Raw genomic sequence first — 16,323 nt, 5'->3', positions numbered from 1 at the left:
ACTTGTGTTGCAGTTGAGTATTTCCATTTTACCTATTTTATACTTCAGAGTGACTGCTATAATTGTTACTTTTCATATGTCTGAGTTGATTGGAGACATTTCCCCTTTAAAATTCTTACATGGTTTCATTTAAATAACTACTCAAAAAGGTAAAAATATCTAACAATTCATAAAAAGATTAGAACAGTCCGAAAATGAAAACAGATTTGTCTTTCTTTCTGCTTGCCTTAATCATCTCACTACCCCACATATTCATTTTGTCACCCTAAAGTCAGGTACCAGTGGACTAAAATACTCAGCCAGCTAAAACAGTAAGATGCTGCTGAAGCACTCACGCATCAGCATTAGCAATCTACTTAATGTCATATAGAACAATATATGAGTCACAGGGGACATATTACTACTATTTTGTTGATAATACTTCTGCACTTAGACAGGCTTTTGAATGCAATAACTTTTTACATAGTTGTATTAGTACTGTTACTACTGTGGTCTGTAAACACCTGATCCAGGTTTCTGATAATTCTCTGCCATGCTCAGACGTGTGTCATCAACTCAAGATAAGTAGTAACTTGCAGATCATTAATTGTATTGTCAGTCGTTTTCCATTACCGTTGATCACATCACTTAAATCCAGCAGAGTAGTAATGTATAAGTAAACACACTCGTTGATTTACATGTAAAGTGAATGCTTTTGTAATTTTTTTACATTTTTTTTCTCTCTCCTCTTTCTCTCCAAGAGAGCTACTCATGTATTTTCATTGGGTTCCCTTGCTTCTGTTTTTAATTTGATTAGGGATGGAAAAGGGGTTTGGAAAGCGCTGTATATATATTTATTTAACCCCATACACATTGTGTTATATTGGTAAATAAAAAATGCAAAAGAGTAATGATGCATTGATGCAAACATGCATGGAATCAACATGGACGCCAGTCAGCTGTATGGTATTGATAATTCTCTGATGTACAAATGGAAGGGAAGAACACACACAACTAATTTGGGAGATACAAAGCACACAGCTACTCTTTTGCAGGGAGTCCATTTTATTTAGTATTACTATTTTATTTATTTTTATTTAAGATTCTACCTATTAATATCACCAAAAAATAATTCAAATAAAAAAAATCACATAGAAATGCCATGTTATTAAACTGTACCATTTAAGGATTCTTTGAGGAAGCAGAGATGCTCTCTACATCAGGTCAGTCTTGGTAGTAACATCACAAAACTCATCAAATATTACAGTGAAAACACAAGAAATTTTGTTTGTTCTGTAAAACATAGATATATCAGTCTGTATAAATGAATTCAACACAGTATATACATATATGAGTGCAGCTCAAAAGGTAGATCGAAGGTAAGAAAGTGCAAATAGTCTTACAGGGCTTCAAGTCAGTGCAGTCAAACCACTAGGGTTTGCAACAACTCTCTGTTTTAATGCCTAACACATGCACTGAAACAATGGTAACCCTCAGTGGTATCTAAAGGAAACAAAGAGCAAGAACGTGTTCATCTTCACTACAGACAAAGATATAAAACACTACTGTAGGCAAGTACACTTAGATCATACAATAGGTGAACAAGAGACAAAATAATCTGTATTTCAGTATTAGGCCAGTAAGATTTTGCTAAAACTAATGGATGTTCCACATGTCTAAATTTAACCATATTCATGCACAAGAGTCCACAAAAGTATTCTTCAAGAATTTCATTGTTGTCAGGTTGAAAAAGTCTTGGGGCAGCATTTGGATTAGGACCCGACTGATCCATCATCATATCCAATATTACTGGCTGATTGAGCTTATCACAGATATACAAATGTACTGTATATTGGTATTATGGCTATGAATTCTTTAAACATGAAGTTTGAACAAATTTGAACTACAACGTATTTTGTTTGAAATCATTCAAATGCAACCCACTTTTTTAAGCCTAAATCCTACATCTTGTAAAATTTAACATTGTGCTGTTAATTCACAGTGCCTCAGCTACCTCACTGAGTAACAAGGTAATGTTACTGTAAGGCAGTTGCATTTTTCATCTATACTGTTAATTCCAAAATGTTTTCTCACATTACTTCTTAAATAGCTTTGTGTCATGATTATCTGTATTAGCACGGCTTGCTAGCTTTCTCCATTTTGTGTTAGCAAAACAGTAGTTTACATATAAGGCAATAGGGCATGCAACGGGTTAAACTAGAACAAGACACGGCCTGTTGTGCTTTTTACAACAATTGAAGGGTGGTTGAAATTTCAAAATAGAGTGACAGCCCTTACCCCTTAAAACTCTATTTTGAAAACCATGCTAATGTAGCTGAGACACTACTAGAGAGAAAATCCTCCCAAACCAAACTGAGTATCAGAAACTGTCAAGTAATAAAAAAAAACATCGGCACCAAAAGCTTGGAAAATTTATAGAAAAGTAAAGGTATGGTAGAGTAAAAAGTGTCATTTTTGTATTGATAAAGTAATACAGGTGTTGTACTGGCACTGGTATAGAAAATGTTGTCAAACTTCATAAAGCCCTAAACACAAAACGTATTCTCAGGGTGATCTGCTCTATGAGTGGAGATATGATTGGGCAAAAGCAGATTTTTAATTATAAGCAAATCTAACACAAGTCTGCACTACATGCAATACAAGCACACTGCAAAGGTCACAGACTGTACAACCATGCACACTGATGGTGATGGTGCTGAGGCATGTAGGCCATGGACGGCAGTAGTGTGATAGCTTTTATTTAACTCTGATCAGAATTGTGCAGGAAGTGAAGTAGGCTCAGATGATGGTCTTGAGCTCCTCGTCAGTCAGCTGGTTGACCATCATGATTTTCGTCAGCTGCTCGGCATACCTCACCTGGTCCTGCATGAAGTGTGGGATGCGAATGTTCTCCACCTGAGCCATGGCTTTCAGGTGGTCCACGTCTTCGAATGACACCTGAGCAACAGCGACAGATTTAACAATCTTTTGCGCTGCAACACACAAGTGAAATTATGAAACTATATATGATGAACCATTAGAACATTGCAATTTTTAATGTCATGTTTTTAATAGTTTTATTATTTGATAAGAGCTATTAATGGGCCTCGTGCCCTCAAACCACTGGTTTTGTAAAACTGGGTAGGTGATGTAACAAATGCATCGGTTCCTAAATCATGTTCAACATCTACAGTGGGAACACTATTTAATCATCTGTGCCTTCATATCCTCTGAAGCAGAAGAACATGGTCTGTTTCCTCCTCATACAGGTTACATAAGCTTCATTCAACCTTGTTTTCCATTTATTTTACTGTATGTCTGATCTTCAACTTCAACATCCTCTCTGTAATTAAACTTTTATATCATCCAACATAATGTCACAAATGATTGTATTCTGGTGTTACTTTGTACTCCAATAGTGTCATAGAAGCACTGAGTGAGAGGAAATACCACTAGAAATATGACACCAGTGACAGGAAAATCGAAAAAACGGAGGGGAGAGAGAGCCCGAAAACCTGGGAAAGTAGCTTTTAAAGGAAACATTACTGACTGGGAAGGTAGACAAAGAAAGTGTTCACTTTTCTACAAGACGCAGTAAGCACAACTCTGAATCCTAATCTGCTACTCGGATACAGAGTACAGATCACACAGAAAGGCACTGGCCTGCGCCAGTAGAACTCCAGAGTGCAACCATTTTGGTAACATATTTGACCAAAAATCTGTCAAGTGCATCTAAAGATTTTCATTGGTGCGCCCAACATTCACCATATCTGTCTCTGTGTCTGTATGTGTATAGCTTCATTTTTTTTCAAACCTGCATTCTGCGAAGACCTGTTCCTACTCTGCCTCTGATTAGCCTTGGCCCTGATATTCTTTTTCACTGAATGCCGATGGGCAAAAAAAATAAGGCATTAATGTATGTGTGAAACCGCGCTCTGTTCTCCTCCTCAAGCAACATCACAACCTTAAAACATAGTGGTAATGCAAAATGAAGACAACTATTGAGTATTTTTTTGTAAAAAAAAAAAAAATGCTCTGGTACCCATCACATCTGTCCCCGTCCCTGAAAGGTCCAGCTCAGACCTGACATAATCAGCGGAGGTAACTGTTCCACCACCTGTCTCCCCTTTCCTCAGTAAGATCAGTGGTGAATAAGTATTCAGATCCTTTACTTCAGAAAAAGTACCATCAGTAGGATTTTTCCTACTGATGTAAAAGTACAGTCTTAAAAGTAACTAGTAATTAAAGCTGTCAAATAAATGTGGTGAAGTAGAAAATACAATATTTCCATCTTAAATGTAGTGGAGTATATATAAAGTAGCATAAATTGAAATACTCAAGTAAATTACAAGTAGTTAAAAAAAACGTGATTAAACGTACTTACTCACTGGGTAAGATGCCAAACATCTTGGGCAGAGATAGCCTTATCTGACACCTAACCAGAGCCAGACCCCACAACATACAAAAAAGTCAAAATACTGTATATGCCTTTCGCAAAAAATAGCTTGTCCAATTTCTGTGGCTCAGATGAGATAATGGCCAAAAAAAGTTAACACCTAAAATGTCTAACAGCGGCGCGAAAAGGCGTGGTGAAAAACTTTGGGCACACCTACTGTAGATGAAAAAGTTAGGCTCACCAGTACAAACAATTTAGAAAGTTACTCCTGACCAACTTAGGGTTCAATATCTTGCCAAAGGACACTTTGACAACACATGGACAGGAGGAGCCGACGCAGAAATTAGTATACAACCCGCTCTATCACCTGAGCCACAGCCACCTGGCAGTGGAGGGTATGGGTGGGAACAAACACTTCTAATATTTACCATTTTAGAGCTGTTGTGTGCAATGCTTTGGTGGTTAATTCACATTCGCAGGATGTCTGGGCTCCACCTTAGGGACAAAGCGAGGAGGTGTGGATATCTACATGGTGATTGAAATAGAACCTCTGCTCCTTCACACTAAAAGGAGTCAGTAGTAGTTTAAGTAGTTCAAGCATTTGATTAGGATGCCTAATCAGGCATGTCCATCTGGAAGGACCACAGAGAAGACCCTGAATGCAACAGAGGGTTTTATACTCTCGTCATCCCATCTGGCCAGTGAACTACTTGGGATCCCCAGGTACTTGACGTAGGCAACTTGAATCTGGATAAGCAGTGACAAATGGATGAATTCAGCATTAGTTTTGGTCTCTTTGAGGCTAGGTATGGGAACTTGCAATCAAGCAATCAAAACCAGCTCAGCCCACTAGTCGTCAGTCCTCTGAAAGCCACACCTTTGTAGGTTGTCCTATGAAGGACGTGGCCCCACAAATGGGAGGTGGCAGCTAAATCCAAGTGTTCAGACTTGACCACACATGCGGACAAGCAGACTTTTCATAGACTTTTGGAACACATCGCATTATGTATCACAGAAGTCTGCCAGGAGAGGGGGGACATTCGGATTCAGCCAGTAACTGTGGTTGAAGAGGAAGAAGCATTGGCAAGATTGGGCATCCACCTGGTGCAAGTCTGATCAACCTGCTTGATTCAGGTTCCGAATAACAGCATCAAAATATCTAATAGACTCTCACTTGTGGATAATCCAGTAAGCAGTTATTCAATGTAGTTGCTGCTTAGTAAATCTGTAATTTGACTCATATCACCCCAGACACGATAGCTGAGATGCCTCACCTTTCCTAGTGCCATCAGCAGTGGGAAGTTGATCTTGTCTCTGTATCTCAGGATCTTCAGGATGCCGTCCAGGTAGACCTGGTCTTTACTGAAGCACCCTGCAATGGGAGAGGTCAGAGAAGAGGACCAATGTAAGTTTGAAAGTAGGAATTTTTAAAGGCTAATATTAAAATTCTAAAGGTTATTTTGAACATATCATATGTGAATTCAGGTTAAGACAACCAGTGTTAAGATTGTCTGACTCTAAATTAAATATGTAATCAAGCCCAACATGGGCTGCATATATCAGCAAATTCTTTTGAATCTTAATTCCTGTCCAGTGACATAGTGACCTGGTTGTGCTGTATCAGTCTGTCCTCTCTTGGCTCTGACACAATAGTCCCAGCGGGTGTTGGGGTCCTGGACGAAGCGTCCCAGGTTGTGGAAGAGCTGAGAGAAGGACATGTGGCTGGCCTGGTAGACGGTATAGTAGAGCAGGGCAGCGCGCCACAAAGTGGGGTCTTTCCTGAACAGGACACTGTGGATGCTGGCCAGGCCCTCCTCTGTGGGGTTCAGGGGTTTAAGGTTGTGCTTCTTCCTGCCCATGCTACTGCTCCATGGCTGATGGTAGTTGTTGATACCACGGAAATAATGTGTGCCTGACAGAACCGGACAAGGACTATTTATGCAGTTATATTCAAGTTCAAATTCAAGCCAACTTTATTAGTCTCATTATTGACCCCTCTCTCAGCCGTCCATCATGAGCCAGGTTTTGTTCAAGGTTTCTACCTGTTAAAAGGGAGTTTTTTTTTTCTTGCCACTGTCACCAAGTGCTTGCTCATGAGGGAATGTTGGGTCTCCGTAAATATAACTAGAGTACAGTCTAGACCTGCTCTATAAGAAAAGTGCCCTAAGATAACCTCTGTTATGATTTGGTGTTATATAAATTAAATTGAACTAAATTGAATTGAATTGAATTAATAGCAACATCAATTAGATCCATGCAATGGTCTACTGAAATAGCGTATCAATATCAGCAAGTCTTTTGTTAAATACTGGATGACAGCCCATCAGACCTGTGAGTAATTTGTACTGTATGCCTTTTGATTAACTGCATTACAGTCAAATTTAAATAATTTCCCATTTAGCTGGTGACCTCCAGGACCTCCACACTGAAAATAAAAAATAAAACTTTTATCAGAACTACTGTACCTACCGATCTCATGCCTCAGCATTCCCTCCAGCCAGTGCTCTCGTGCAGTGGAGATGTTGATTGTAAGTGTGGGTCTGCTGTTCACAACTGTCATGGAGGCTCTGGACAGGAGGTCGTCTGTCACCTGGACTACTATCTATCAACACAACATCAATAGAACTAGTAAACTAGTTTAATTAGCCACCCGGACATGATGGGATATACACTCGTAAAAAAGAGTGACTGGTTCCATTTCTGATTGAATGAAAATAGTTGTTATTGTTGCCTTGGAATTTTTTTTTAATCAGCATGCCATGTGTATTAGACACCTATTTGTGTTAGAGACGCAAATTGTTGATAAAATATTGTAGTTATCACTTTGTGCTTTGATTGAAAACATCATTGTTGAATGATATTTAAACAGATACATTGGTTGACTTTTCTGGTTAAAAAGTATTGCAAACAACCAGGGTGAAAAAAAAGAATACAAAATATTAGTTTTATCTATGTAATATTAACAAGTATTAGATGACCACCAAACAGCAGCAACACCAACAAAATAACCGAAAAACACAAACAAAACACAAAGCAAAAAACATCAGCTGATGACTCCTGCGCCTTGTCTGGTGATTTTGAGATTCTCCAGGAATCTGGACTTTACTGATATCACAAGTTTAATGAGCTCTTCGTCCAACCTCTTCCCCACTTTGCCCTTCCTCACTTTTGCCCACTCCTCCTTGGTCATATCTTTTGAAGGCCTCCCCATTGTAATAGCTCTTGGATGCTGGATACTCTATTTCCTCGTCACTTAGCTGCTCCAGGCTTGAAGCCACCAGATGCAGCTCGTCTCCATCACAAGCATACAGCTTTTTGTCCTCACAGGTCATTAGAACAAGCTGGTCACACGGGCATGAGGTGCCCTCCGCTACACCTGCATGTGTACTATCTATCTGTAAACTGTGTCCTCCTGGTGTCCTATTATGAATGTAGCACAAGCTGGATTCTTTAAGGTCATTCTCTCGTGTCCAAGTTTGTAAACAAACCTTGACACCAATGCCAGGTATTCTGGACCTGCAACACCTCTTTGTCCATTGCAATGTGGGAAATCAGACGTACCAAACAGCTGGCCTGCCAACGGGCAGTAGTTCCATGAACAATTCTCCATTCTGGCTCTCTGTCAACACAACTGACAAACCGTAGCCTTCAATGTGTTCATGTAAAACATTACATTACAACAAATATATGTTGTAATGTCATGTTTATTAGGATTTACACAAGTGAGTAATTTACACTATTAACTAACATACATTTCTGAAAAAATATGCAAAATTTTTGATGCAAAAAGGGAAAACTTCAGCTTTCATTGGGGGACCGGATTTGGCCCACAGGCCGCTATTTGCTATTTGAATGAAATTTAATGGAAGTGAATTTATGAAAAAGCCTTAAAAAGCCTTAAAAACTTAAAGTAAGAATCATATTAGCTGAACAGTCAGCACACAGACAGCAACAACTTCACAAGCAGTACTTCTCAAAAGCATCAAATCAACTCATTTAAAACCTTATTATGTGTAGATTGCTGGATTTTCATTGAAAACCATTGAGTTGAATGCCTACAATAAAAACAATGCAGTGTTAAATAGCTTGCTCACAATAACCTTTATGTACAAGTTATCTATCCGATGATAACATAGAAAATTACATTTTTGTGGGCTCTATAAATCAGCATGTTTGACAGAGTGAGAACTAAATTGAGCTCTACACCATTTGGCAAAAGTAGTATGTATTGCAAGGCTGTTGTATTTGCTTGCATTAGCTTGCATTAGATGGTGCAGGTGTTGATGCCACTGAATCCCCAGGAATCCTGGTGAATATTGCTGGAAGAAGAATGTCCAGGCCATCAATGTAACTGCAACTTAAAGGTACCCTGTGGAGTTTAATCTGGCTGACGTAGTGTAGCTCTCCGCTACTCAGCCAATTTGAGATTGACTTGTTGTTCAGGTAGTACGCAGGAAGTATTACTGTTGATACTCTTGTTCACATTACTGCACGACAAATACACAGCAGAGCAGGAGGGATGCAGCAAGAACATCAGCAAATAAAGGAAACTGATAGAAATGTTTTATAAAGAGGTGTATTCTTTTCAACTTGTGGAATGTTGTTGGTTTTAAAATGCCAGCCATAGGATCTCCAGCCACTTACTCTTGCAACCATGCCCACACTGTTTCCTGTTCTGCCTGCTTTTCACCACAGTGTCAAGAGTTAATGTAACCTGGCCTATTCTGTTCTCATGCTTTATGTTACTACTGAAATATGTTTTTCTATTCCTCATAACTCTACCAGAGACATCTCTACATGTCACATCACCTATGCTGGACGGTGTCTGAGATTTGGGGTGGATTTCTCCTTACACTCCCTTGTATTTTCTTTCTGCTGTCTTGTATGTTTAAACCCATTAGGAATTTGCCAAGCATACAAAGGTGCATTGATATATCTTGTGTTCAGTTGACCATTACTAACGGGGTGATATAACATGTACTGGTTGATGGTTAGATAAACACTGGTCTGCAAAAGCAAACTAGTTGTGATGAATTTTTTGCAAGGTCTTACTTTTCCCAGAAGCCATTCACTTTGATGCCCTCCTGTCCCCCCTGACAGACTGCAGAGGGCAGCCACAGAAAAATACAAGGATCCTTCTTACTGTATGTAATATGCTCTGCAGTGGAAACTGCAGAAACTGTGTTTTGTTTGTCATTGTGTTTGAAAGAAACTGAAAAAAAAAAAAAAAAAAAAAAAAAAAATCAAACCTGCAAAAACATGAGTGTACAAATAAACAAGAAGGATCCGTAATGATCAAATACACCCAAGTCATGTGTCCTCTCACCTCTCCCATGCAGCCTTCCTTCTCCATGTATTTCTTGACATTGTGCAACGTGCGACTCTTGGTGAGGAGGTTGCCCCCAGTGACCTGCTCAAACTTCTCATAGCTGCCATATCGCTGCAGGGCAAGCTCCATGATGTGCACTGCCTGTGAGAAATGAGAAACTCATGATGTAATAGCTGCCTGTGACTAATGACTGTCTTTGACATGTTCAGTTGCTGATGCTTTAGAAATGCAGTACATTTCACTGTGGTGCTCCGAAGTGGTAGTAAAAGATAACTGCAAACATATTACTAAAAAGAAGTATAACAGGGAAGAAACACACACCAGACATTCAAACTACATATTTTGAAGAAAAAAAAAGGCAAACAGTGAAATTATTTTTACAGACCAACTATGGGATGTAGAGAATTTGGTACTAACTGGCAAATCCTCATCATCCTATGGGGTTCCCAGACATGGGACAAACCTGGGTTTGAAATTGGTCTGAATCAGTCCAATATTTAACTTGGCTTTTAAACCCTGCTCCTGACCTCAGTTTACGTGGGCCCGACACTTTAAAATCAAAGAAAAACAGGGGCTTCTAAATAAGATTATCATGGGGCTATTATTGTTTACTATGACACTGTAAAAGATACTGGTTAAGACATCTAATCCCTTCAGACAGAAATCCTGCTTTTTACATTCACAAAGCAGGGCTGTAGCCAGGCTTTAGAAATACTGAGGTCATGATTCCAAGTCCCCCCAGCACCTTGTGTTAACTATTTGGATTTTCCATTTTTTATCTATTCAGTTACCTGCTCAGCTGTATTTTCTGTTTTATTTGCCAAAATGAAAGTTTAAATGCTGTTTCCACACTTATCATCATTCAACATTCTAAAGCTATATTAATCTTTTTTTTTTGTCAACTTGGGGGATGTTATGGCCCTGGCCCTGTGTTCTATTTTTTTCCTGTGTTCTGTGTGACTGTGCTTGAGTGAGAGTGAGTGCTCTGTTTCTGTGAGGTCCTTGAGTGTGAAAATAAAGGCCTGTCTCTCTGACTGGATGGATTCATGGGTTCGGCCTGGGGAATGTCTACAACTGATTGGTTCATTCATAACATCCTGCCTTTTAAAATGCTTTCTGACAGCAGCAGCTGATTCTGTCCTTGGCCTCCAAACCTTTTTTGTGTAGTGACTGTGTGTATTATAAATAAGATTGTTGGGCCAAGTGGCCTGGTTGTTGTCAGTAATTTTGTAAATTCTCCATGTTTCTTTTTGTTTGTTTGTTTCACCTAGGGATTAGTTGGCACTTTTTAAGGAGATAAATTCTTTTGTTTGTTGTTTTGATCTTGGTTCACCCTGAGCTATATTGTTTCAGGTTACTGTCACCATTTCACCTTTGAAGTAATAAATTATTTCACCTTAACCACAATTTAGTGTTCAGACTTTGGTTTCAGGACCAGGGATGGAATGTCCTTTTTTTAATGTCCTACGCCTCTGATGGGGGTATTACAGGGGAAGATAGATGGGGGCATAACAGCGGAAACCTTGTTTAACATAACACACTGTTCTGACATATTATCACCTTATGAAGTTATTATGGCTGTTCAGCAACCGGTTTTCTATTTACACATCCAGATATAGCGTACCATTTGCAGTCATTTGGAGTCATGTCTCTGGAGCCATGTCTCTGGTTTTATCCCAAATATTGATACTTTGAGGTTGTCTGCTATAGTTATTGGGTCTTTTTTGCCTCAAATGAATCACATACATAGTGGCTTGCTAGGTAGACTGCCAAAAAACACATTATTAAACATTTTGATCAAGGTCATTTGTTGCAGATGGTCTCATTCTCACCTGGGCAAGTGAACTAAACTGAGGAATTGAATTGTTCCAAAAGTGTTTGGTGGAAACACACCCTTACCTGTGTCAGGAAGCGATCTGAGGCATTATTGTGCCGTGCCAAGACAAGCGGAGAGACGGGATTGCTGTACTCAAACTGCGGATTGTAGTTGAAGTCAGACTTTAAAAACTTGGCCTTCTCTTTCTCCACATTAGATGGCTTAATGGCTGTAAGGATGCAGAGCTTCCTGGCATTTTCCACTTCCCGTGTGGTTGCATCTTTGTGCAACGAGGGAAGTTTGGTGCGAGGCGAGTTGGGGAGGCACATCTTCCTAAACTGTGAAACTGTACGAGGGGTTAGGCCCATCGTGCTGCCCACTACTGCAATGTTCCGTGCTGGTTTAGGGAAACTGGAGTTGGTGCCTGAGAGGACACAATTTGTCTGTGAAGGTTTACCGTCACCTTCTTGAGCACGTACCCTTTTAAAAGCCATGCCTGGATGGTTTCTTTTACTGAGTGTTGCACCACATTTCACTGATGTTTTTGGCCTCTTGTACAGAGACTGCTTTGGACTATCCCACTCTTCTTCCTCAGCCTGCAGCAGTATGTTGTAGCTGCTGGAGCCAGCGCTGATGAGGTCTTTGAGGACACTAGAAGAAATCTTCTCCAGGTATACTTGGCTTGGACTCAGTGCCTTGTCAGTAGAGTTTAAGATGTACTTTTTGGACATTTCTACTTCTGGCCAGTGAAGTCTTTCTGAAATAGATAGTATGAGAGACCATTAAGTAACGACAGTGAATGTGTAAATTGATTATTTCAGAATCACCTTCACATGCAGACCTTTTATAGAAAGCTAGATAGCCTAATCCTCTTATCAAGCTAGGATAAAATTAGATCTATTCCAGTGCCAAGCAAAAAAAGTAATAAATATATGGATACCGTAACTTGTAATCAGCGTGATGAACAGTGTTTTTACATCTCTATAAGCAAACTAACAACTTTCTCTTCCCACCTTCTTGATAGAATCCTAATTATGTGATCTGACTCAAATAGACCTAAAGTGACTTGTCCTGGACTACTGTTATGTCAGCAGTCTGTGGCTATTCACAATTTTCTTGAGTTTTATTCTCATCATGTCTCCAAAGACTGGCAGTACAGCACAGGAGTCACAGTCCGGGGCCGTGTGATTTCTAGTAAGGCAACCTGGAACATCATCACCCTAAGAGCAGACTCTCTGTTCGGGAGCAACAGGAGCACTGAGGTGGAATTCATTGAGCCACAGACAAACTAATTACCTCAGTAGCAAAGTAACGAGTGGAAAAGGGAAAAAGTACAAATTAGAGCTTCACTGGCTGGCTAAGTGCTCAGCCATCTAATCAAACACAATTTCCTAACACATCGGCTGGGTATCTCATCATTTGGTTTCAACTGATGGGATCACATCATACTGTAGGCAAAGAAGTATTTTTATCTAGTGAATACTTGGATGTGTGAAACTTTTACAAAGTTAATTCAAGATATTTCCAAGCCAGTTACCATATATGAAATTATATGTACGACAGAAAATACCATCCTGAACCTGGATGTAATTCAACTGTATAATAAAACCAATCAATGCTCAAACATCTCCATCTCATCCATCACCATTAATCAAAATATCAAAGCACTACTATTAATTTAAAGCATATGATTAGGAATAATCAGCATGATTCAGCACTGAGAGAGGCCACCACAACTCTGCTTTTCGGACTCCCACGAGTCCTAAACACAAATGCCTAGGATACAATGAGCACTATAAAATACAATGTAGCTGGGTTGTATAATGATATTAATGAATAAATTCTGTTATTTTTTTATTATTTTGTTAATATCTATTTTCTTTATGTTCGTTTATTCGTTACGTTTCTCTAGTATTATAAAGTTAATAAATAGCCAACAGGAGCTCATATTTTAACTCACCAACCCTAACTGAGCTAACACTTAGGATACCTGATGCTACATTACAAGCATTACAAACTGATATGATTACGGCATTACATTTGGTCATTAACGTTAATGTTCCTGATATGTTATTAATCCGTTAAGGAGACAAGCTCCTACCTACAATCACAGTGGATTAAGAGAAGCATAACATTACCTGTTACTTGTATTGACTCCAGCATCATCTGTTCTAGCTAAGGTATCTAGCTAAACCTGAAATACCACAAAGCTGTTCGCAATATACTAACGTTACTTAGCAAAGTCTACCTAGTTAAATAAGCCGGCTAATGTCGTCCAAATAGCATCTCAACGATGAAGGCCAGCTACCTGTCGTGACTACGTATTTCGACACGCAGAAATAATCTTTTAAAACATTTTCAGTGGCTATTAGCTAACTAAACGTCCCTCCTGCACCGATCCACAGCCAGATTGACAAGAAAGGGCCAAGCTGTCTCTCGACTGACCGATCTGTTTCCATGGTTTCGCTGTCAGCTACGCAACACAAATGGACACTAATGGGAAATGAAGTCCTTCAGAGAGATTCTATGGTTTTGCAACCAGTGGTTACACACAATTATCTTACATGTATGCAACTAGCTACCAAGATTACTTTAACAGCTACACAGTTTACCTCGAATTATGGAAGCTAACTATGTGGTGCCGTCAGGTTGCCAGTATAGGTTGCCAGTATAGGTTGCATTCAAAGTGTCATCGGGGTCTCATTCAGATTCCACCCCTTGCTCGTCCCCAGCTCCGCCCTCTCGTCCAAATATGGTTACTTCTTGGTACAAAAAAGCAAGATGGCGACTGCCAAAATTAGAGGGGGTCTGTTTGCAGGGGAGGAGAGACTGCAAGAGAGGGGCGTAATTCTAAGTGGGAGTAACTTTAAGTTGTCCAAATCACACAGAACCACATAAGATGTCGAAACGAGATGTTGTCGGCAAGATGGCAGAGCAGGGGAGGACCTCCATGCACAATGCTCTGCACAGTTTTGCCTTTCACTTTTTACACCTGCTGAGAAGAATTTTAGGTGTGTAGACACCTTAACCACACTCCATGCCGTGAGATGACATACAGAAGCATTTTGATTAAAGATTTACATTGATCAATTATGCACTCATTGTATGTATTTTAAGCAGCTGCTTAACTGGAAAAAAGAGGACAAATATTACTGTCATAAGCCTGTTTCTCTATGATTTCATAAATAATTGCCACCACTACACATAAATATAGAGAAAAACAACATTATAAAAACTAATGATTTGATGAATAATTGCCAACACTCCACAAAAAATATAATAATATATATTAATTTATTGTCATAAACTATCATTTGCCATCCATCCATCTTCTACTGCTTATCCGGGTCCCGGTCACGGGGGCAGCAGTCTAAACAGGGCTGCCCAGATGTCCCTCTCCCCCGCCACCTCCTCCAGATCTTCTGGCGGGATTCCGAGGCGTTCCAAAACCACACGAGAGACATAATCTCTCCAGCGTGTCCTGGGTCTGCCCTGGTGTCTCCCCCGAGTTGGACATCCCAAAACACCTCACCTAGGATGAGTCCGGGAGGCATCCTACACAGATGCTCAAACCACCTCAGGTGGCTCCTTTCTGTGTGGAGGAGCAGCGACATTGAGAAACTTGAAGTGGGCGTAACTCTATTGCAGACTGCAGAGGGATTGTTTTGGACAGAACGCCACACTTGAGGCTTCAAAACGGCAGTTCACAAATCAATTAGTAATGGCATGGTGGGTTGCCACTTGGTTGTGATTTTGATTTTAAAGTAGCATCAGAATTCACATCACAATGAAAAGCAACTCATTCAGTTATTAAAGCCAAAAGCTAAACAACTGTCATTTAACATACTGTATGGTTTTTGTTTAATTATGTTACAGCAAATGCATCCATAAAAATCTTCCACAGGTGACAGAACAGAGTGCTGTCTGAAAATAAATTGACTGGGGATATATGTCTGAAATATTGACTTAATATGAGAATTGTGCCCTTTCGCCCATTTCCTGAGACCTTTGTGCACCTACACCTTCGTCCCCAATTTATCAGATCTAGAAACAAAGGGTATCTATCCACTGATGACTGGTGATACATATTGATAGTTACAAGTCAGAAGGTGCAGTGGATAAAGATTCACAATAGTAAAGCATCAAACGGAGCAATGTTTAACATAATAAAATAATGGCTTAAATCTTAAAAAAGTCTTTCTGAAAGACTTCTCCTAGATCTGCTAAATGATTAAATGTAAATGTAAACGTTATAATGATGTACACTGAAATTAAAGTGAAAGTAAAGATGTGCTGAGTTGTTCTACAGGGTTAAGATTGGGGCAATACAAGCATTTTTGATTAATTTAGCCTAGAGATTGGTTATAAAGCCAGATGGTTTTCTCTGGACTTCCTGCTTGTGCTCTGTTAAAACACTGAAAGCACAGAAGTGAGTGAGTGAACATAGGAGCCACAAAATAAATATACAACAGCCAGCATTTTGAATTAATGATTAATGACATCCATTTCAGTGACATTTTGCACATTAATTCTGGGGTTAAAGAAAGTCAATCTAAATCCAATCTAGACCTCCACGCCACAACTACAACATACAAAATGATACAGGAAGCTGTGATGTATGTTGCATTTTCTTAATTCAGAACTATTTAGCCTTAAGACATGCCCAAGTTCTGTCTTTTTTTGTCTTTCATTATTGATTTTGTCTTGTCTCCATAACTTAAAGACCAAAATCAAATAATCAATCGAATTGCTTTATTAATTTTATCGCAGGCCTGTTATAGGCTAAGAGTCTATACCAGTCTT

General features: G+C 39.4%; 1 protein-coding gene across 8 annotated transcripts; it reads right to left on the bottom strand.

The window, feature by feature from the left end:
* Positions 1–1,043: 1,043 nt before the first annotated feature.
* On the bottom strand, positions 1,044–14,291 carry si:dkey-222b8.4 (uncharacterized protein KIAA0895). 8 transcript variants are annotated; one of them, XM_040122511.1, is made up of 8 exons: positions 13,659–14,118; positions 11,604–12,277; positions 9,702–9,845; positions 6,845–6,977; positions 5,982–6,287; positions 5,650–5,747; positions 4,364–4,414; positions 2,857–2,937 (listed from the first exon to the last, which is right to left on the bottom strand). In XM_040122511.1, exons 1-7 carry the CDS (start codon positions 13,684–13,686, stop codon positions 4,364–4,366), a joined length of 1,434 nt encoding a protein of 477 aa, XP_039978445.1. In that variant the 5' UTR covers positions 13,687–14,118; the 3' UTR covers positions 2,857–2,937. The 8 variants fall into 8 exon arrangements, with proteins under 8 accessions (XP_039978441.1, XP_039978440.1, XP_039978442.1 ...); XM_040122510.1 differs by having other exon boundaries at positions 2,880–2,972; XM_040122512.1 differs by lacking the exon at positions 2,857–2,937 and adding an exon at positions 4,804–4,870 and having other exon boundaries at positions 4,394–4,414.
* Positions 14,292–16,323: the final 2,032 nt, after the last annotated feature.

The sequence above is a fragment of the Xiphias gladius genome, chromosome 24 (assembly GCF_016859285.1).
Source record: "Xiphias gladius isolate SHS-SW01 ecotype Sanya breed wild chromosome 24, ASM1685928v1, whole genome shotgun sequence".
NCBI lineage: Eukaryota > Metazoa > Chordata > Actinopteri > Istiophoriformes > Xiphiidae > Xiphias > Xiphias gladius.
This window is presented reverse-complemented; position numbering and strand designations above follow the sequence as displayed.